The sequence below is a fragment of the Acomys minous genome, assembly GCF_964271855.1.
Source record: "Acomys minous genome assembly, chromosome: 4".
NCBI lineage: Eukaryota > Metazoa > Chordata > Mammalia > Rodentia > Muridae > Acomys > Acomys minous.
The window spans coordinates 94998054-95021509 of NC_140486.1; the positions used below are offsets into that span (position 1 = coordinate 94998054).

The 23456-nt window shown below is 45.0% G+C and overlaps 1 protein-coding gene and 1 pseudogene across 2 annotated transcripts; both read left to right on the forward strand.

The window, feature by feature from the left end:
* Positions 1-1103: 1103 nt before the first annotated feature.
* On the forward strand, positions 1104-19728 carry FAM124B (family with sequence similarity 124 member B). The gene is made up of 2 exons (XM_084778432.1): positions 1104-2186; positions 17899-19728. Exons 1-2 carry the CDS (start codon positions 1455-1457, stop codon positions 18520-18522), a joined length of 1356 nt encoding a protein of 451 aa, XP_084634558.1. The 5' UTR covers positions 1104-1454; the 3' UTR covers positions 18523-19728.
* Positions 19729-21451: 1723 nt separating this feature from the next.
* On the forward strand, positions 21452-22399 carry LOC311595600 (large ribosomal subunit protein uL30-like; annotated as a pseudogene). Its single transcript has one exon. The product of its transcript is annotated as a large ribosomal subunit protein uL30-like (transcript).
* Positions 22400-23456: the final 1057 nt, after the last annotated feature.

The window sequence follows — 23456 nt, forward strand, 5'->3', positions numbered from 1 at the left end:
AGTTATCAATAAACATTGGTTTTGACTAATTAGAAAGCCACAACCTACTGTGATTCACTGTAGCACTAACAACTTCCTTTTAAACATTCACATTTAGAAAACAGCAGCAGAATTATCAGAATAGCATTTTTGTTGTTGTTGTTGTTTGCTTGCTGTTTGTGGGGTAGGGGTTTGCTATATTGCCTAGACTGGTCTCTGTGTAGCCCAACTGGCCTTGAGCTCACAGTGATCCCCCTGTCTCAGCCTCCTGAATCCTGAGATTACAAACTCTTACTAGCATGCCTGACTACTGAAGGATTTGGGACCTAACTAGGAGATCATGTCAATGGTGTGATATTCTATTGAGGATTCAACAACCTGTATCCACAGATATGTCAATTGGAAGTTGCTTTTCCTCACCTCAAAGAAAAAGGAAATTGTGGCTGGCCTTCCTGGCCCTAGAGGTGGCATTGAATGTGGGCCCTTCTGATCCTGGGTTCACATCTTCCCTTAGCTACTTCGCTGTGAGTTTGGGCAAGTTACTTGATTTTTTTTTCTCTCTCTCTATGCCTCAGTTCCTTGTCAGCATTGGGAATAATTACTCTCTTCTTTGTAGGTTTATAGGCTGATTAAATCAATTCATATAAAGTTTCAGTACAGTTTATCAATAGGAAGACACAATTATTACTGCCATAGGAAGGTTCACTGTCCACAAAATTTACAGGAATCAAAGGCAGCAAAGTTTCTTAATGTCTTTTTAGTGCATGCAGACTCTTAGTTCGGCCAGGCAAACAGTTTTCAATGAGGCTAACACTACGTAGACAAATTATCTCCTCTTTGTGACCCTGTATAAAATGGTCGAAAAACGAAATAAAAGAGATGGTGGCGGAAGGCTCTGGCAAGCTGACAAGACTGGGGAGTTGTTTTAAAGGCGCCATTCTATTCAGGTGGCCTGGCAGGCCACGGTAAACATCAGGATATTTAAGTAGGAAGTCAGAGCCCATTGTGGTCCACCCAATGGACGTCTCTTCAGTGTAACAGAGCTACAGATCACTATCAGCACAACAGAGCCGCCTCCTGTTCCTTTCGGCCTGGTCATTTCCTCTACTGAGTCGAATGTAAGAACCACCCACTGGAGTGGTTCTCAGCATTATAGGTTTTTAGGTCAAACAGAAACCCTAGGGAGTGCCTGAAAAAAACCAAGCAAATACTTCCATCTGCCCAGACCGGATGACATGGAGCGACTGCTCTCGTGTGTAGCAGAGTCCACACTTGAGGGACATTCCCTGCTGGAGCATTGGAGGAAGCTTGGAGCATGTATTGATCTGGTGAAGAGCTCGGTTCAGAAGTTGCTGAAGTTTTTCTAGAGGCTGAGGGCTCTGTGGGAGGCCTTGGTTCTTCTTAGAAGGCTAAATGGTGGGCTCTGCCAGGGAAAGGGGTGTGTGGCTTAGTTATCATCTTCCGGTAGGCCTGCCATGGATGAGACACAACAGCCTCTAGCCTTGACTGTGCATCTTCTTGCGGACACTGGGAATGGCTCGCTTTTGCAGCAGGCTCTGGACCAACTCCTGGATTGTATCTGCCCAGAGGTGCGTCTCTTCCTGGTGTCTGAACGGGCCAGACCAGTGAATTATTATGAAAAATACCACCCCCGGAGGGTCCGCTTCCCAGGGATGTCTGTTTTGCTCTTCCTTCAGGAAAGCCTGGGACAGGAACGGCTGTTTCGAGTCCTGGACTTCCTTCAGCATTCACCCTGGCAGGGTTTCCCTACCCAGTGTGCACAGGGGAGGCCTTGTCCTTATCTCCCTGCCAATCAGAAATTCTACAGCCTGCACAACCAGATGCCAGTGTGGGGCATGCGGCCGGTGCCTTGTGGCGCTGATGTCCTCAGGCTGACGCTGTACTGCAGTTTTGATAGCTACGAAGATGCCATCCGACTCTATGAGATGCTCCTACAGAGAGACGCCACCGTGCAAAAGAGCAACTTCTGTTTCTTCGTCCTCTACGCCACCGAGGGCTTCAGCCTCCAGCTCTCTCTGAAGCAGCTGCCCCTGGGAATGCCAGTGGACCCCAGAGAGTCTTCTGTGCTTCAGTTCAGGGTTCAAGAGATCGGCCAGCTGGTGCCTCTTCTACCCAATCCGTGTGTTCCCATCAGTAGCACCAGGTGGCAGACTCAGGACTATGACGGCAACAAGATTCTTCTGCAGGTATTTCATTTCTTGCGTTATCCGGGTGTACCAAGGTTAACCAGAGCTGGTAGGGTCACAGCCTGGGCCCTAGAAGCTCAAACAAGCTAGACTTGGCCATCCATCCTCAGTAGGCCAATTAAAAAGATGAGTAATAGTGACAGATGGAGAAAGGAGATTTATTCAAAGTGGCTACTTTGGGAGAAGAACAAATGAAGAAGCCCAGCGGCTCTTCCCCTGACATGAAGTCTAGGTTTAAGTAGACAGCAAGAAGTATGCCTATTTAACTAAGCAGTCCTGGTGTGGGCGTGGCCCCAGCAAACATCCACCCATCATTGTCTCAGCTCCAGCCTCCCCCCGGCAGGACAGCCTAGCAAGCTGTCAACACTGTGTGAAATCTCTTTCTGAGAATCAGGCTCCCCCACCCCCCACCCCCCAGCTCATGTCAGGGCTCCAGGTTTTCCCTCTCTGTAGCTTGAGATTCCTGAGGAAATTCTGGTTTCTTGGAATCCACTGTGTCATTAGTCTGATAGGCAGAGGTAGGGGCACATGTTTTTGTCTTTAAAATAGCCTCGCTGCTCTTGGGACAGTCACTCAAGCACATGGAAAGGGGGGAATGTTAGCTACAGTTAACAGTCACAGACTTCAAATTATACAGGCTCCTCATGTGACAGGTAAGCAAGACCTGATTTGTGTGAACTCGTAGCTGAAAAGCCTGAGACTCAGACAATGCTCCTTCCCCAGAATGCCCTTCCCCATGCCTGTCACCCACCCATACACAGCCTGCCCACTCTGATTCAGCAGTTATCATTACTGGAAACGTTGGAGCCTTCTGCCAGAGTTGCAGCATGTTCCTGTGGTAACGGAGGCCTCCTCTGTGGTTCTTAGTCTTGTAATAAAAGACGTTAAGGGCAGACTCAAATGGAAACACAAAGAGAGAAGGAAAAGAAGAAGGACAAGAGGAAGAGGAAGAGAGGAGGAAGCAGCAGCAGCTCAGAGAAGGGAAGCTGTAAATCTCAGAGAAGGGAGGTAGAGAAGAGAAAGAGAAAAGCCATGCTGTTTAAGTGTGCATGGAGGAAAAGGCATGTGGCAAGGAGAGAGCCTTAGAAAAGGAGTAAAGCCCAAAGTGTTATGGAAAGCACACTGAGAGGAGGGATGCAAAGAAAAATAGGAAACGTCACACGTATGAAGTAGCGTGAGTCCCCACAGGTTGCTGATCAGGGCTATGGCCACAGTGTCACGAGGTCTTTCCACAGACCTAAGGAAGAGCAAGCCACAGTGGTGTCTGGGAATGTTAGGTTTGCGATGCTACTAGCATCGTTTTGCAGCATTTTCTACCATTGTCCAATTTAAGAACACCTAGAATGCCTCCTAAAGAAAATCAGAAAAACCACTCTTTTCAGCCATCCTACTGAGGCTGAACTCAGCCAAGTGTTAACCCAACCATGATGGCTGCCATGTGCTGTCCCTACGGCGTATGATGTGGCAGCTGAGCTTTGACACTTAGTAGCTGTTGTGACCTTAGCTCAATGAAGGTGATACTGGCATCTTCCTGTATTAAGGTTGGTGATCTGCGTGAAATGACACGATGCACACCACTATATTTTAGTATATTATGGGCTGTGCTGAGATTTTTTTAAATCACTAATTTTATTTATTCCTTATAACAACCTCTGAAATCATCATTGTTCCAGTTACAGATGAGAAGACGGACACACAGTTGTTTATCCAAGATACAGCTAGGATTTGCCTGTTAGGTCTTAAAGTCTGATTGATTAGTGGTGGCGCCACAAAGGTGGGCAGGGTGCTGGCAATCCATGTGCTTATAAATATGTGGGAGGCACATAAGAGTCAAAGCAAGTATCCTGTGGTGTCTGTCCTTGGGAAATGATCTGACCACCCCCATCCTCCCTCAAAGCTTAATTTATGAGCTAACCCTGGGTAGCAACTGTTGCCTTTCCCCTCAGGTAGCTTTCCTGCCATTTATTTGCCTTCGCCCATAAGATGTGAATTATACAGTTTCTATCATAAATAATTCCTAAAGTCTCTTCTTTTTTTCTTTGGGTAAAACACAGGAGATATTTATTGAACAAAAGGAAAAGCTCCAGAAAACTGGGAAGGGACTCCCAAAACATGTTGTCAGAAATATTACTGGGGAATCCAGATTCCCTTTTTTGTGGGTTCTTTGACTTACTGAGAATTTAAAAGCTGACCCAGTGTGAGGAAGATGTCTTTGAAGCCAAGCAGCCACCTGAGGACCTGAGTTCAATTTCTAGGACTCATGTGGTGGAAGGCGAGAAGCAGCTCCCATCTCCCACAGAGTTGTCCTCTGACCTCCAAACACACACTTTGTCACAAAGCAACTGCCCAATTGCTTAGAAAAGATGGAGAACTGTTCTTACTTTTAGATACTTCATGTACAACCCCCCAGATTCCAGGGTATCTGAACTTTCACATTTATGTCTGGTTATTCTCTGGAATTTAAACTAAGCCTCCCTGGCTTGCAGCAAGGAACATGTCCCTATTTGCTCCTATTCTGAAGGCTAGGTGATGTCTATCTGGGAGACACCACTATATAATTAGTTACTTTGGAAAGTTGGGTCAAATTTGGGGAGATTAGTGAAGTTTTTTGATGAAGGAAAATCCAGTATGGAATATAAAAATAACTCCATGATCACAGGATGTTTTTAGCAGTCTCAACACCTGTTAAGTAGGGACCCAGGATGTGTCTTCCATTCTTGCAGCCTCCCTTGGACAGCTTCACTTGTCCAAAACACTGGTTTTGGCCACTTCTTGATCTCTTTTATCCATCCACAATTCAACATTTTTGGCAAACAAAATTAGGAACTGTTTTCTAGAAAATTCTACTGTGATTTCTTATCATAAGAATGTTTGAGTAAAGAGTACAAAACTATACTATGCTATAGAAGCTAGTGTGTTGTGTGTGTTGTAGCTACGGTACAGCTAGTTTTCTCTTAGAATGAAGTACTATCTTCAGGATACAACGCCCAGTGTAAACTTTCTTGGGATCAGTGTTAGGACAATAGGGATGAATGATGAATGCTGTGGCTTTTGTAACTAAGTGGTCTAGGCCTTAAATAACATGCCTAGGACCCAGCTCTCCTCTCTGCTACCTTGACCTTAGCTCTATAATCAATTCATAACGGCTCAATAAAGTTTTTGGACTAGACTCCAGCTAGACCAGCATAGACTCAGTTCTCTCCTTTGAACTAATGGTTGTACTCAAAGAATGGAGTTCAATGGATGACGTTAGTCCTGAGGCAAAGATCTGACCTTTGCTTTGGATGCTGTGTGTGTGTGTGTGTGTGTGTGTGTGTGTGTGTGTGTGTTCACACTGATGTATGGAACAGTCACAAAAGGGTAAAGTCCCCCCCCCCCCTTAATGAAGATCAGTGTGTAGGAGACAGATGCTGAATGTTTCAAAAGTCACATAAGAAAACAATGTCTGTCACCAGGAGAGCCATAATCACAGATTAACTGCTCCACAGATAACCCTCCATAGGGCTTGGATGGCCTGAGTGTGTCTGATGCTAAATCCAGGGGCGGGGGGGGGGGCATGGAGACATTATCCTAAGGAGGCGTGCTGAGGAGTCTAGCATGAGCTAGATGACACAGAAGGGAGCCAGCTATTGAAGGGAGGGAACGTGTTCCCGATGGAGGAGACAGTTCTTCTGTAGCAGGGCACATAGAGCACATTGCCTGAGGCCGCATGTAGCTGCAGTAAAGGAAAAGATGCGGTATTTGGATGGACAGGTGGCCAGAGGCCAGGTCATCAGAAATATGGTCCATGATGGCATATGAGCGTCAAGAAGGAAGGCATCTTAGTTTCTAGTGCATTTTTGTGAAGGTAGTATTGAAACTAGTGCTAAGTGTATGGGAGGCATGTGCCTTCTGGTATGTGTGAATACTTGATCGCTTCTATTCTAACTTTAGTATAATGTATATATAGTTGCTGATGGAGCCAATGAACAGCACTGATGTATAGTTTGTGTTATGAGAATCAAATGAAAGAACATACATTCAAGTGCTTTGTAATGTAGAAACCTCTGGAAGCCACGTGAAAGCAGAGCAGTTGCCGCCTGTGTGTGTCAGAGGGCTGTGAGCCTTCTTGCTAAGAAGTTATATTGTTCATAAAAGTTCTTGTCATCACCCCTATCCAAAACTCCACACCCACTGAGCTGAATTCACCATTCCTTCTTCCTACTGGTCCCAGTGCTGGGCAACCTGCACTTTATTCTATCTTCATGAATTTACCTGTTTAAAGCATTTCATATAAGTGAAATTATGCAATATTATTTCTCCAGAAATAAGCAACTTATTCACTTACTCATTAATGTCTGTTTCCAAGCTGTACTCACCCAGACTTTATCACCTCCTCCTCCTCCTCCTCCTCCTCCTCCTCCTCCTCCTCTTCTTCTTCTTCTTCTTCTTCTTCTTCTTCTTCTTCTTCTTTTTGTTCTTGCATTGCCATTCTCCATCCCTGCACCTGACTCACCTCAGGCAGTGACACACTTACTCCCACATCTGCACTTACTAGGGACCTGAGTTATGCTGTGCTTCACAGGGGCGGCTCCGGGTATCGGCTGCTATAGAATTAGCAACTTAGCATTGGTGGTTTGTCAGGGGATTAAGGAGTTTGTAAAGCACAGTTAACTGGAAAAGGTTTCCCACTCTTTACTAGTCTGGGGCTATTGCAGAGTCTATTTGTATCTATCCAGTTTGCTTCTACGCCACTATTTTTCCCATCTTGGAGAAACTCTCTAGTTACCCTGGTGAAAACCACCAGTCAGCGAGACAAGGCGCTGTTTCCCTTCGTAGGTGCAAGCCTGCTCCCCAGCGGCTATCTTTTCCAAGTTGAAACTTGCACGTGAGTGATGACTGCTCTCCCTGTGTATCAGAGCTGCTGGTGCTCTCTGAACTTGGTCTCAATTTGTGACATTTCAGTTTCTTAGAAAGAAAGATGAGCTCCCAGCAATCATAATTCCAATAAAGGCATTTCTACTTTTTTTTTTTTTTTTGGCAAGAGAAGATTTATTTTCCTTCCAGGGATTTGTCCCAATCACTCAGAATTATGTTTCCTTTGGAAATTTCTTGTTCCAACCACCCACACTGCATTTCTAGACTGACAAAGGTTGTCTTCCATATGGCCTAAAGATCTCAGGCACTCTCACTCTCTCTCTCTCTCTCTCTCTCTCTCTCTCTCTCTCTCTCTCTCTCTCTCTCTCTTTCATTCCTCTGCCTTAGAAAGGTTTCAGAAACACCCAGCTATATGAACAAAAAAATAAAGAAGACAATATTCACTTCAGATTTCGTTTCTTTCATTTTCTTGTCTGTGTTTAGCGTTTTGAATATGCCCAGCTTGTGAGCTACCACTGCACCACATGCCTCAAGCTTGAGTTTTCTTAGTACGATTTCATATGTTTCAAAGTTGCTATGTAGGGGTACCTGATGTAAACATAGTGACTTTCATGAAGAAATGGTGTTTCTGCTCTCCCCTCGGGGGCTGATGGCCACCTGCTCACAGAGGCAAGAGGAGAAGAAGACGAGACACAGGGTCTGGAAGGCTGTAAGCACGATGGAGATCAAACACTCCAGGAACCACTTCAGGAGATAGTTCAACTTTAATTGGGAAGAACAAAGGCTATGTACCCCTTGGGGAGTGTATGGGGGGTTTCCAGGATAAACATCCATAATTGGTGGTACCAGGCACTTTTAGGATGTTTGTTTGGCATTTGGCAGCACGATTCTATCATGTGAATGGCAACACAGTGCCTAATTATCCTATAGGCACAGGGAGGGGACAGCTAGTAGGGAGCTGTGTCAAGAGCCATATGTAAAATGCGGTTACGGGCATGTACATCTAAAGACCCTCTCTAGACAGAGTCAGGCATAGAGCTGGAGGCCCTGCTGGGGAGAGGGAGTCTTACACCTAATTCCAAGCTCAGAGTGGCTATCCAGACCGGGAGAACTGCAACCTCAAATAGCAGGATTCTTCCAACAAGATGATATATAAACTTGGAGGTGACAGAGATTAGGAGTTTCCAGGAAAAAAAGGCTCCAAGGAAGCCCATCTAGACAGAATGGAGGCTAGATGAACACAGGCAATGGGAAAGAGTTATGCTCAAGGGGTTCAAAGAGTTAAGGGGAAAAAGTGATGAGTTCTCAGATAGTGAAGGGTGAAGTGGGCTAATCAAAGGGATTCGACTGCCTCACAAGCAGGAAGCCATTACAGGATGGTTAAAGCTCCCCCAAGGAGGGGGCTGAGAGTGGACTAGTGGGAGGTGAGGACCTTGGGGAGTTAGATGGCTGCTACGGGGAATTCAGATAAGGCTTGCTAAGCTTTAAGGCTGCTGATGGCAGTGGGTGGGGAGGGGAAGATCTGCGGGATTGTGAGGAGGCAAAGACTACAGTGACTGCTATACCTGGAGCAGGTAAAGGGTAGAGGAAGCTCTTGCTTGGGTAGCACAGTGATCACCAGGGAACAAAGGATGTAGAACAGAGTTGCTGTGAAGAGGGAGATGGATTCGGTGGTACAGATGCTTCTGGGAGTGCTATGTTCGAGAGGCTGGACAGGAAGATATGAAGCTTAGGAGACTGATGCAAAAGGAGATAGGCTTATGGTGACCCTCATTAGCTCGATGACTAAAGGCATAGCTGTCTGATACCTTTAGCAAACCTCTAACTCCAAAAAAAATTATATTACGATTCACAACAGTAGCAAAAAATACAGTTATGAAGTAGCAACAAAAATAATTTTATGTTTGGGGGGGGCAGTCACCACAACATGAGGGACTGAATTAAAAGAAGGCTGAGAGCCACTGATCTAGAGTAAGTAGAAGGCTCAAAGGGGCTAGAGAAATGGCCCAGTTGTTAAGCGCAGTGGCTGCTCTTGCAGAGGTCACAGGTTCGATTCCTAGCACCCAAATGACAGCTTACAACCATCTGTAACTCCAGTTCCAGCGGATCTGCCACCCTTTTCTGCACTCCACGGGCAAGAGGCATACATGTGGCACACAGACATACCTGCAGACAAAACATTCATACACATAAAATACAAATAATTTTACAAAGAGGGTTTATGTTATTTCTGAACCACTGTGACATTGCACGAATTATCTGAGAAAAGGACATCTTTGTAGGAACTGAAAAATGCAGAGCGAAAGGGAGAAATGCAAAGGATTATGTTGGTCTATAAACTTAAAGAGAACGCTGCAGATGTGAAGGGTACAGATCACAGAAGGCAGCCCTTCCAGAAGCTAACAACATCGTTGACTGCAGATGATTGTGGTGACGGCCAGTTTGTTGACTATTAGGAGTAGGTGGAAGTCATAAGAAGGGGATTCGCAGGAAAAGTGCAGCTAGAAAAAACTTAGAAACAATTTTTTGACTGAAGATCAGTATGGAGAAAGATAGAAGGGGAGAGAGAAGATAGCAGACTTTGAGAAACCTGATAACTATCCAAAGGAGCAAGGAGAGAGAGAGAGGAAGGAGAGGGAGTGAGGAAGGAGAGAGAGTGAGGAAGGAGAGGGAGTGAGGAAGGAGAGGGAGTAAGGAAGGAGAGGGAGTGAGGAAGGAGAGAGAGTGAGGAAGGAGAGAGAGTGAGGAAGGAGAGAGAGTGAGGAAGGAGAGGGAGTGAGGAAGGAGAGAGAGTGAGGAAGGAGAGAGAGTGAGGAAGGAGAGAGAGTGAGGAAGGAGAGAGAGTGAGGAAGGAGAGGGAGTGAGGAAGGAGAGGGAGTGAGGAAGGAGAGGGAGTGAGGAAGGAGAGGGAGTGAGGAAGGAGAGAGAGTGAGGAAGGAGAGAGAGTGAGGAAGGAGAGAGAGTGAGGAAGGAGAGAGAGTGAGGAAGGAGAGAGAGTGAGGAAGGAGAGAGAGTGAGGAAGGAGAGGGAGTGAGGAAGGAGAGAGAGTGAGGAAGGAGAGAGAGTGAGGAAGGAGAGGGAGTGAGGAAGGAGAGGGAGTGAGGAAGGAGAGGGAGTGAGGAAGGAGAGGGAGTGAGGAAGGAGAGGGAGTGAGGAAGGAGAGGGAGTGAGGAAGGAGAGGGAGTGAGGAAGGAGAGAGAGTGAGGAAGGAGAGAGAGTGAGGAAGGAGAGAGAGTGAGGAAGGAGAGAGAGTGAGGAAGGAGAGAGAGTGAGGAAGGAGAGAGAGTGAGGAAGGAGAGGGAGTGAGGAAGGAGAGAGAGTGAGGAAGGAGAGGGAGTGAGGAAGGAGAGAGAGTGAGGAAGGAGAGAGAGTGAGGAAGGAGAGAGAGTGAGGAAGGAGAGAGAGTGAGGAAGGAGAGAGAGTGAGGAAGGAGAGAGAGTGAGGAAGGAGAGAGAGTGAGGAAGGAGAGAGAGTGAGGAAGGAGAGGGAGTGAGGAAGGAGAGAGAGTGAGGAAGGAGAGGGAGTGAGGAAGGAGAGAGAGTGAGGAAGGAGAGAGAGTGAGGAAGGAGAGAGAGTGAGGAAGGAGAGAGAGTGAGGAAGGAGAGAGAGTGAGGAAGGAGAGGGAGTGAGGAAGGAGAGAGAGTGAGGAAGGAGAGGGAGTGAGGAAGGAGAGAGAGTGAGGAAGGAGAGAGAGTGAGGAAGGAGAGAGAGTGAGGAAGGAGAGAGAGTGAGGAAGGAGAGGGAGTGAGGAAGGAGAGAGAGTGAGGAAGGAGAGGGAGTGAGGAAGGAGAGAGAGTGAGGAAGGAGAGAGAGTGAGGAAGGAGAGAGAGTGAGGAAGGAGAGAGAGTGAGGAAGGAGAGAGAGTGAGGAAGGAGAGAGAGTGAGGAAGGAGAGGGAGTGAGGAAGGAGAGAGAGTGAGGAAGGAGAGGGAGTGAGGAAGGAGAGAGAGTGAGGAAGGAGAGGGAGTGAGGAAGGAGAGGGAGTGAGGAAGGAGAGGGAGTGAGGAAGGAGAGAGAGTGAGGAAGGAGAGAGAGTGAGGAAGGAGAGAGAGTGAGGAAGGAGAGGGGGTGAGGAAGGAGAGGGAGTGAGGAAGGAGAGGGAGTGAGGAAGGAGAGAGAGTGAGGAAGGAGAGAGAGTGAGGAAGGAGAGGGAGTGAGGAAGGAGAGGGAGTGAGGAAGGAGAGGAGTGAGGAAGGAGAGAGAGTGAGGAAGGAGAGAGAGTGAGGAAGGAGAGGGAGTGAGGAAGGAGAGAGAGTGAGGAAGGAGAAAGACAGAAAGGAAACACTGATTGGTTGGCTGGGGTCTATCAGTTGATAAGGATGGCAAAGTCAGAGGGTAATGGAGTTCACAGCACAGATAATGGCTCCTTACTTTCCCGTGGGCAGGATGGATGGAGTTGCAGGTAAATTTGATGGTGGGAACCTGCAAGGTGTAACTAAGGATGGGGTTTGCTTTCTCTCTCATAGAGATAGTGAGACCCTTTGATGAGACAGCAGTGGACAGCAAAGGGCAGTTGTACCTTGAAAGCTCTCAGGACAGTTGAGTGGGTACAATGCAGCTGTGCTAACCAGAGAGGGGTGACCGAGGGAACAGAAGGACAGGAAGACAGAATGCAGCCTGGCTGAAGCCGGAAGCCTTGTTGTTGCACCAGCTTTCATAGCTTTGTGCTTTTCTACACCCTGGGCCCATGTTAAGAAGACCTGGATGTGTGACTCCAATCCAAGGATGGGAGTGTTTGATGGAGGAATGGCAGAAAGGAAGTGACGTGGGAGAGGAGGATGGCAGAGTAGTGGCTGAAGCAACACTCATCTTTGGTCTGAAATTTGTTGTAGGAAGACAGAAGACAAAGGTAGAAATCTGGGGACCATGTTGGTGTCAAAAATCAGGTATGAGACTGGGTTCAAATTGGGTGCTTCAAAGGCAGAGCTTTTTTATAGGAGAGGAGACCTGCTGGAGGGGCCAAAGCCTGAGGGGACCAGTGGAGGGCACACAGGGCTGGTTCAGAGGGGCGCAGTGAACCTGGAAGCTCAGGAGACTCCTGGCATAGGTACAGCTGTGGCTTCAAGACTACTTTCATTCTAATTTGAGATTAGTCTATGCAGCGAGGGGAAATAGACTTATCTTTAAGTTTTTAAAGCTTTACTATTTGTTTATCATAAGAGATACATAGAGAGAGGAGGACGAGGGGAGAGAACAAGGGAGGGCAGAGGTGCTCACACACATGTGCATATATGCATGCATGCTTGCACACATGCCATTATGACGGGTACGCGGAGATCAGAGGATGGGCACACACATGCATGCGCGCAAGCACGTGCACACTTGCATGCATTATGGTGAACTTGGGGGAGATCAGAGAATTAGTTGAGGGAGTCGTTCTTTCCTTCCTGGGTTCTGAGTATCAAATTCAGATCATCTGGCTTAATGGACTTTACCCACGGAGTCATCTCCTGGGTTTTCACTCTTTGGTTCTTTCATGTGACATCTTCCACGCGTATATTCATTGCACACAGTAATGAGTCACAAAGACACAGTCATACGAGTACACGCGATGCGCTCTGATCATCTTCGCCCTCCTTTCTCCATCTGCTTGCCTTTCTCATTATTCCCCTCACACGATCTCACTTCTATTTTCATGTCATATTTACCTGTATGTACACTGTACTGGCTGGCTTTAACTGTCAATTTGAAATAACCTTCAGTTACCTAGGATGAGAATCTTAGTGAGGGACCATAGACATCAGCTTGGCCTCTGCAGAGTTGTCTTGACTGTTAGTTGATGTAGGAAGACCTAGCTAGCCCTTTGTGGGAGGCACCATTTCCTAGACATGGGGCGGGGGTCTCAATACTACAAGAGAAGAAAACTAGCTGAGAACGTAGCAAACAATTAAGAAAATAGGGTCGCATGCACTTACTTTATTATTCTCTTGACTACAGATGTAATGTGACTCAAATTCCTGACTTGATTTCCCTCTGGGATGGGATGTGGCCTGAAACTTTAAGCCAGATAAATGCCCTTCCCTATAAGCTGCTTTTTGTCAGGGTATTTGATCTCAGCAACAGGAATGATACTAGAGCATATGATATCATAGTATAATTTAATATATAAACATATATGTATATATGTAGAATCCTCAAAAGAGAGAATGTATGATGTATAGCTTTTTTAGTCTGATTTATTTTGCATAACATGATAATCTCCAACTGTGTTCATTCCTGAATGGCTGACTAGCATTCCATTGTGTGTATTTGTCACATTTTCTGTATCCATTCTTTTATGTTTTTAAAATTATTTTATTTTTGTACATATATTTTTATATTACACACACACACACACATACACACAAGATTACCTATGGCAAGAAGAACCGTGACACAATCAGGAATTATATAAATGTTACATTCTTAGTGTTTTGGCTAGTATCCATTCTTTTAATGGGCAAAGGCTGATTCTGTAAATTGGCTGTTGTGGAAAGTGCTGGAATAGACATGGGTTTTCTAGTATGCTTGTGTGATGTCACTCTGGGATATGTATCCGAAGACTCCTAAGCTAACACGCCAGAGGCGTCTCTCTCTGACAACAGTTGCTCAAAAATGAAATGGGGCCACAGAGTCAAACGTTAAGAGTTTGTGCAGACTGCGTATTCTTACATTATCCCTGAGTGATTTCCAAGCATGAATAAAGCCATGACAGTTTCCATTCTAGAAGTAAAAGATGTCTTCTAGATCAAATATGAAGATTTATGTTCAGAGGTCCTGTAAGAGGTAGGGACGGCACTGGGCTGTTTGCAGGGTTGAGGGAATTCTCCCATGGACTGGTACATATGGGTTTTGCCCTATATTTTTTGAAAGAATACACGGAATAGTTTTCTTTAAAGAGTGAGAATTTGGAGTGTTTTAAGATTTTGGAGACATGACGCTGGGGAGATGGCTCAGAGGTTAAGAGCACTGACTGCTCTTCCAGAGGTCCTGAGTTCAAGTCCCAGCAACCACATGGTGGCTCACAACCATCTATAACATGATCTGATTCCCTCTCCTGGCCTGTAGGTGTACATGCAGGGAAGCTCTGTATACATAATAATAAATAATAACAAAAAAGATTTTAGAGACCTTACTTTTTATCATATATACTTATGTAATTACATTATTTTTATATTCTTTGTATTTTATAGACTAAATATTACTACTTTTATTCAGGTTGAACATGCCTAATATAAAATTCTGAAGTGGGACTACTTCCTAGTCTGAAAATTTTGAGCTTCAGGGTGATGCCATGTGACAGGGCAGTTAGGTTAATAATGTATAAAATTACTTCAAGGCTGTGTGTACACAATATATGTGAAACATAAATGAGTTTTGCCTTAAGATTTTGGACCCATCCCCAAGATGCCCAGTATGTGTATGCAAAAAGCCTGAAAAAAAAAAAACCAACAACAACAAAGTTTGAAGCATTTCTGGTTCCAGCATTTTGGATAAGGGATCTCTAACCTATAATAAGACATTTTTATGTTAAAAAAATAAGCAGATGAAAGAGAAAGACAGGAAGGGAGAGGAAGGAGAAGGGAAAGAGGAGGAAAGGAAAGGAGGGATGGAGAACGGCATGGAAGGGACAGTGAGATGGGGTTAGGGATGTAGTGACAAGCAGCGTGTTGGGATGTCAGTTGTCCACAAGACCCAGCTCTGCTGAGTCTAGGGAAGTGGCGTCCAGGTTTGCTCATGTGTTAGAAGACACATTAAGGAAAAGTGAGCATTTTAAGCAGCCAGGCTACATCACATCTTTATCTGGATGCATCTGAATTTCAGGGGAGTGGTGGTAGGGCTTTTTAAAATGATCCCCAGGTGATTGCAGTGTGTGGCGATGTTTGAAGACAAAAGCGTCTCCCATGGATTTGTCAAAGGGTACACATATCAGGGTGCAGCAGACCTCCAGCCAGCAAAGGCCCCTCAGTGCTGGCAGCAACCGACACAGGCCAAGAGCGCCATGCTCAGGTGAACACCATCCTGGGATCTCATTGGTGGACTGGGCTTGGGCATTTCGATGTGTACAGGTCTCCAGGGAACTGGCTTGACCCATAGATAGAATCTAGAGATTCTGGAGTGGTGGGCTTTGTTTCATATTTTAAAAAGCCCACAGACCGGGACGTGGGAGTTAGAACTGAGGAAGATCCAGCCGTCAGGGGTCATGCATGAGCTAGAGCCCCCAGGCTTCTTTAGTAAGAGGCTTCACATTTGGGGCTTCCAGGTAAAGAATTTTAGAATAATGACTTTGTCAGAGAGAGAGAGAGAGAGAGAGAGAGAGAGAGAGAGAGAGAGAGAGAGAGAGAAAGAGAGAGAATATGAGAAACCCTGACTCACTGATCTAGAGAGGGGAGAGATTGGACAATTATGGTCCAGGAACTAAGAATAGATTTCCCTTTTTAAATGATTGGAAAAGAAACATGAAACATGAAAATGACACGAAATCCAAATTCCAGGGCCCACAAATAGGAATGAAACACATTTGCGGCTCATCTCTGGCAGCTCGGCTGAGCTGGGCTGTTCTCTCCACAGCGAGACAGACACTACATGACCCTTTCACAGGACACACTGGAAACTTCTAAAAGAAGAAATAGATGTCTCGGTTATTTTAGAGGGTTGATTTTTCAGTTTCTCTATTTATATCACAGAGAAAATTTAGAAGAGACTATGTATGCCTGTCATTAAAAAATTTTTTTTGTATGTATGATTTCAGCAATTGACTCATTGTAGACTTGCTTTTTGCCAACCCCCCGCCCCCCACTGACTTCTGCCTCTTGCTTTGGGAGACAAATGTACATTTCTCTCTCTTCCTCTTCAGACTACTTTTAGGGTCGTGGTAGTTCACATCAAAGTCAGCACCGAAAGCATAGAGGGATTACCCTGACCCCACAGACACACAGCTTTCTCTTCTATCAACCTCTTTGAAAGCTCTTTAGCTGGAGGCCAGGCCTCACGTGCAGCTCCCCGATCCAGGCTGGGATTTTGATCTGGCCGGCTTTGTGCAGGTAACAATAGCTTTTGTGAGTTGTTGGTGAGCGCAACAGCCACGCCATGTTCATTTTGCAGCATTTCTCAACACTCCTTCTCATGCAGCCCTTACGTTTTCTCCACTTCCCTCTCCCATGATGTCCCCAAGTCTTGCTTGTGTGGAAAGATGGGCTTGATATAGATGTCCCATTTAGGGATGAGCTTATTCTTGACACTTTGATTATTTTTGAGTCTCTGCATTAACCCCTGGCCTCTACAGAACAGAGGCTTTTGTAGTCAAGGTTGAAAGCAACACTAATCCACGTGAATAAGCATCAATGCTTAGGAGGTAGTCTGACAACGTGACCTTTTAGCAAAATAATAGTTAGTTCTTTCCTAGGGCCTATGAACTCCTCAGCAAGGCCATGGGCTTTGACCAGGCATAAATTCTGTCTTGTAGTGAAGGCCTGAAATCTGACTGCAAATTGTTGGCTTCCCCCATAATAGTCACACCATTCTCGAACCAGTGGGTATATTTTGTCTAGAACTGGTGTTGTAGCATTCAGAGTCCAGTGCTGGAGACAACCACTGATGCCTTTTCTCTCTCGCTGGCCTGTGTAGCACTTTTCAGCACTAGCCAGCAGGCAGCCAGTTTCCTAGTGAGTTGACTTCTCTATGTTCTGCAGCACAAAGTGTATGGTTTCTTTTGTGATAGCATCTTACTATGTATTTCTGATAGGCAAACAAGAGCAATGCCAATAGCTGGTATTATTGTAGATGCCTATGGGGACTCCTTGAACAATAAGTCATAGAGAGGTCCTAGACACCAAATTCTATGGTGACAACTGTCACTTGCAGAAATCATCTTGGGAGAGTGCTGCGCTGGGACTGAGGTGGGACGCCATTCCCTGCCACCACCATCCCCCCATCCCAGGAATACAAGGATGGAAGGTATTCCAGTAAACTCCATTCCATGGAAAGAGAGGGCAGGCACCTGTAGAATGGGCATTTTGCTTACCAGTATTCTGAGATTAGAACTAGAATGCAATTTGTGTTAAATGCTAGAGCATACATATAAGTAGCCTTCCCCTTCCCCACCCCCACCCCCAGACAATACTAAGCTCCACTGTGTATAAATGATACCTCAAGAAAATAAGCAATAGTTGTTTTTAAAACTACTAGCCTGCCTGAGGTACCCACATGTCTTAGACACTATTTTTTTTTTCAAGACCGGGTTTCTCTGTGTAGCCTTGGCTGCCTTGGACTCAATTTGTAGGCCGGGCTGGCCTTGAACTCACAGATATCTGCCTGCCTCTTCCTCCTGAGGGCTGAGATTAAAGGCATGTGCCACCACAGCTGGTGTCTTAGACACTTCTAAGAGGAATGGATGCCTTTATTAGCATGATCTAGTGGAGGTACCACCAGCACTGAAAAATTGAATCTCCATTCCGGTCCTTATCTTGATGGTGGCCACAGGCTTTGATTATTGTCTGTTGTAAAATATCACTTAAATTATCTGGTGAGGTCACTGAGCAACATCTGTGAACGCCAATAGCTGGTATTATTGTAGATGCCTATAGGGACCATGACTATGTGAGTGTTTAAACAACTAGATCTGTTGTCAGAAGTGTCGCAGTGTCAAGTGAGCATTCTCAAAGTCTCAAAGTCATTGTCAAAGTCTTAGTAAATCTAAGCGTGAGAGTGGGCTGTTTCGGAACCCCTTGTTGATCGTTACAATCAGGGCTATGTCTCTCTTCAGCTCAACCGGCTCGACTGAAGTCTGCTGGACTGTTGCCATAGCAGAGGGTGGACAAGGCACCTGGTGCTTCTGGAAACCACATTTCATGGTTCTTCCTTTTCTTGTCTCATAGGTCCAGCCGAAGCCAGGACTCGGTGTTAGAAATGGTGAGCGTCCCTTCCCGAATGGCAGCTTGAGAGGTGACGTGCACCTACAGGGCTCCAGGCTGAACTCTGTCTCCATGCAGAGAACCTTAGAGCCAAGGAGCCGGAAGAACAGGAGCCGGAGGTTCAAAGTACATTCTCTGGAGCTTCCACAGCCCAGTGGGACATCAGCAAACGCTAGCCACCCTTTGTGGAGAAGCCCTGGCTGGTCCTCCTTGGCGGAAGCCTCAGCCCCAGGCAGGCGGCAGCATCGACTGTCTATGCCCCTCGAACCGGAGACAAGATTCAGTGCCCTTAAGGACAACAGTTTTGAGAAACATGAGGTGGAGACAAACGTTGACACTGGCTTCACCGTCATCAATTCCGAACCCAGGCGATCTTTCCCGAGCAGATTCCCCAGGGATTTTCAGAGCAGCCAGCCGCCCTGCTCTTCCTTAGAGACTACTACCTCTGCAAACCAAAGAGCCTTTAAGGATAGACTCCGCCCTCTGTCACTTCCTGGTCAAAGGGACTTTGATACAAAGAAGCTTATCTCAAAATGCTACCATCATCTTCCTGTCCAAGGTGAAGAGAAAGAAGAATTTTTTATTTAGCATAAAGCAAACATGTTTTTCTAAGACACAAGATAAGATAGAATGTTATAGAAACAGAACATTGTATTAATTGCATTTCTCATTGAGATGACAATATTATCTGACAAAAACGACTGAAGGAAGGGTTTATTTTGACTCACAGTTAGAGTGTAAGGTCCACGTGTGGCTGGGAAGTCACGGAAACAAGAGTGTGAAGAACTTTATTATGTTACTGCTGCATTGGAGACCCGAGGGGATGAATGCTGGGGCTCAGCTCACCTTTTCCTTATTCTGTCTGGGACTCTGGCCCGTGGGCAGGTGCCTGCCACTTTCAGGGTGGACCTTCCTTCCTCGGTTGAATCTTTCTGGAAACACCCTCACAGATACACCCAGAGGTGGGTTTCCAAGGTGAGGAGTCTAAGTCCAGTTAAGTTGACAATGAAGATTAGATCTACAAACGCTGATCCAGGACCATCCGGTTTCTTGCTTGCCAGAGAGGGCCCCAGGCTCTCAATGCACAGGTTCACAATGCTTTTCCTTTCAGTATTAGAAGTCCATGGGAGCAGTGTCCCTCAGTAGAAGAATGGATAAAGAAACTGTGGTACATTTATACTATGGGATGCTACTCAGCTATTAAAAACAAGGAATTCCAGAAATTTGTGGACAAATGGATTGAACTAGAAATGATCATGAGTGGGTTCACCCCCCAGAAGCAGAAAGAGTCAAATGGTATATACTCACTTATATCTGGACACTAGCCCAAGGGGCATGTCCCATGAAAGTCTTCACTTACCAGGAAAGTGGGACAGAGGGGAAGACTTCCTATTGGGACTCTGGGTGAGAGAAGCATAGGAGAATGGGGAAACAGAAGGATCCAGAGGGTCTAGAAACCTACAAGTAGAACATTATGATGGGTGGATCTGAGCCCAAGGGTCCTGCTCAAACCATGGCACCAGCCAAAGACAATATGTGCAGTAAACTTTGAACCCCTACTCAGATCTAACCAATGGAAAGGACATTCTCCACAGTTGAGTGGAGAGTGGGGACTGACTTTCACATGAACTCTGGTGTCCCATATTTGACCACATCCCCTTGATGGGGAGGCCTGGTGGCACTCAGAGGAAGGATAGCAGGCTACCAAGAAGAGACTTGATACCCTGTGAGCATATACAGGGGGAGGAGGTCCCCTCAGACACAGTCATGGGGGGAAGGGAGTAAGGGGAAAATGGGAGGGAGGGAGGAATGGGAGGATACAAGGGATGGGATAACAATTGAAATGTAATATGAATAAATTAAGAAAATATATTAAAAAACAAAAAAGAAGTCCGAGGGAGCTGACAGTTTGCTGGCCAGCTGGAAGGGAATCCAGCAAGGGAAGAAAGCCCCATCCCTGAACTTCTCCGCGGCACACTAACCCAACTACAAGTGTTGGCTCAGCACCTATCAAGGCATTGGCACTGTATGGAAATGAATCGGATGTGTTATGCAAATCTGATTAGTGTATGTAATATGGTTTTAATTTTTACTTGAGGTTGCATAGCTTATCCCCTTGGACAGTATGAACTATTTATTCTTTAGTGCTTTTTAATTTTTATGTGACCTCCTTTGGAAAGTAGGCCCTGTTTACTATATACCCTCTTGTGGTTTTGCCTTTTAAAGTTCTTTGCATCTGAAATGAGTGAAATGCAAAGTGTTTTTAAAATTATAAATACCACCCACCTGCCTCCGTGTTTAATTTGTAAAAATACCTGAAGCCAGAAAGCTAGGATAAAAATGAATGTTAGACCCTGAGATGTTCCAGGCCTTCCTTTTCATTTGTGTATGTCCTTCTCTAAAGAGGTCGGCAGATCTTGTTAAAAAACAAAACAAAACAAAAAACAACAACAAAAAAACCCCAAAAAACAAGGAAGCCACAGGATGCTTAGAAAATTCCAGATCTTCACTGAGCATGCAGAAAGGTTGTGTTGCCTGAATTGCTAGGACAGGACTTGTGTTCTAGATGTATTTTGGGGGTTTCTGGGGCTTTCTTATTCATTCACTTATATGTTCGCTCAATAAATATTTTTGCATGCCCTAAGTATTCATGGATATGATACTTAAGCATTTTATGGCCATCAAACCCAAAAAATATTACTGGTTTTGCAACTATGATAATCTACTGAACCAGCTCTTAAAAAGGCGTTGAAGTGCAAACTTGTTCCATACCCCAGGACCACATTTGTCATATAAGGATGCACTAAACGTGTATCATTGCTTTGATAAAATACCCCGGCAAAAGCAAGCTAAGGGAGGGAGGGGTTATCTTGGCTAGCCTCTCCAGACTATAGTCTCTCATGATGGGGTACTCCTGCTGCAGGAGTTTGGGGTCTCTGGGCCCAATGCATCTGTGGCCAGGAAGCAGAGTGTGAGGGCTTACCTGCCTTTCTCTTTGCCAGCCTGAGAAATGAGAAATAGCCACCCACTTTTAGGCTGATTCCTTCCTTCTCAATTAATCTAATCAAAATAATCCCTCACAGGCATGGCCAGAGGCTTGCTTCCTAGACGCTCTAACCCTATCATGCTGACAATATTAACCAGCGATAAACATTCATAACCTGTAAGTGGGAACTGCGAATATTATAAATTGCAATGTACGGTCTGGAAGCCATAATCACAAGGGACAAACTCTCTGTTGCTGAGATGCTAGAATTTGGAGATTTAAGAGATTAAAAATAAATGGAGTCCGGAGAGATGGCTCAGCGGTTAAGAGAGCTTGTTGCTTTTCCAGATGGCACACATCCAATTTCTACTACCCACACTGGGCAGCTTACAACTGCCTGTAACTCTGGCTCTGTGAGATCTCATTCCAGTTTCCACAAGCACATGCATGCATATGGTGCACACGTATACATAAAATAAAATAAAAAAATATTAAATTGATTCTGTGACCATTCTCTTGGATAGACATTATATAAGAATGTACACGCGCCTTTTTTTTTTTTTTTCCTGTCTGGAATCATGAAGGACATACCAGAGAAGAAAAAGAAGGTTGCTGCTGTGCCAGAAACCCTTTTTAAAACTGAAGGAATTTCACAGAGCTGAAGATGAAGCGCCCGAGGAAGCAGTTTGCCCTGAAGACACTACAAAAGGCAAGGAGGAAGCTCGTCTATGAGAAGGCCATGAACTGTCATCACAAGGAGTGCAAGAGGATGTGCCTGACTGAGATTCGCATGCCTAGGATGGCAAGGAAAGCTGGAAGCCTGCAGAAGCAAAAATTGGCGTTTGTCATCAGAATCTGGGGGTATCAATGGTGTGAGCCTAAAGGTCCGCAAGGTATTGCAGCTTCTTCGTCTTCAACAGAGCTTCAGTGACAAGCATCTTTGTTAAGCTCAAGAAGGTTTCAATGAACATGCCGAGGATTGTGGAACATTGGGGCTGTGGTGGCAGGGGACTAGGGCACCCCAACTTGAAGTCTGTAAAAGAGCTTATCTATAAGCAAAGCTATGGCAAAATCAATAAGAAGTGAGTTGCCTTGACAAACAATTTCCCGATTGCTCGATCTCTTGGTTAATTCGGTACCATCTGCATGGAGGATTTAATTCGTGAGATCTATACAATTGGGAAACACTTCAAGGAAGCAAATAACTTCCTGTGGCCCTTCAAACCATCTTCTCCACGCAGTGGAATGAAGAAAAAGACAACTTACTTTGTGGAAGGTGGAGATGCAGGCAACAGGGAGGACCAGAAAAACAGGCTTATCAGATGGATGAACTAAGGTGTCACCTGAGGTATTTTTGTAATCTGGTCAGTTAATAAACACTCAGAGCTTGGCAAATTTAAAAAAAAAAAAAAGAATATACATTTTTATTTAGCTGCAGGCTTTTCTTTTCTTCCTTCCCTTTCCTTTCTTCCTCCCCACCCCTGCCCCCCCTCTGCCCATGGCCCCTTTTCTTTCTTCCTTCCTGTTAGGGATGGAACTGGAGGGTCCCAAGGATGCCTTGGAGGCAAGTGTCTTCCGGGTGCTGCGCTCCCAGTCCTGAGCTAGATCTGTCAAGACCTAAACACTCACACTCGAGTGGAGAGAAAGCCTCGCTGAGGTACAGATGGATCTTGTGGAAACTTGTACAGTCTGGCCTGGGAGCTTTGCTGAGAACACTCAGAGAACTGAGGAGAGTTGCAGGACGGATAACGACAGGAATTCTAAATTGATTTTTTTCCCCATTAAACACCAGCACATTCTTATGGCATTTTCTCACTACCTAACAGATTAAACTTTAATCTCAGAAAATAGAACGAGGGAGTTAAGGTTGGTATGACTTTTTATAACAAAGTTTGTTTCTTATACTAATTTAGGTTGAGCAATTGAATTGCCTATAAAAGCACAGCAGGGAGATGTTTTAAATTTTCCTTATACTTTTTTGATGTTATCTCAATTTCTTTAACATAGGTGAGGATATGAGTCCACAGGAATCATAAAACTATATTGTGAAGTTCAAATATTCACCTTAGGAAATTGACTTGTAAAATAATGTCCTCTTAAAATGTCACCCATTCTCCCCTATTCAATGTAAAAATCCAATTTATATTATGGGATGGAAATGTCAGTGAAGCGGGTTGGGAATTAAAATCCTCTATGTATGTGACCTTGAACACAGCTACTCTTTGGTCCTCTGGTGCCTTATCCACTGTAACCGAGGTTAGAGACATCTCAGGTAATGTATGTGAAAACATTTGCCTGTTATTAAGTGCTGTAAGTGTAGAAGACTTTTTATTATTGTAGTATATTTTATAATTTACTATATACTGTAGTATTGATGTAATTGGTACTTCGAGCTCATAGTTTAAAAAGTCATGAGAGCAGTTTTAGTAAATCAATGAGCTCATTAAAAAAAAAAAAAGACAAATTTACCTAAGATTTTCTTTTGACTATGTATGCTATTTGTTTTCCCCAACTGGAAGATGATATATAGTAAATA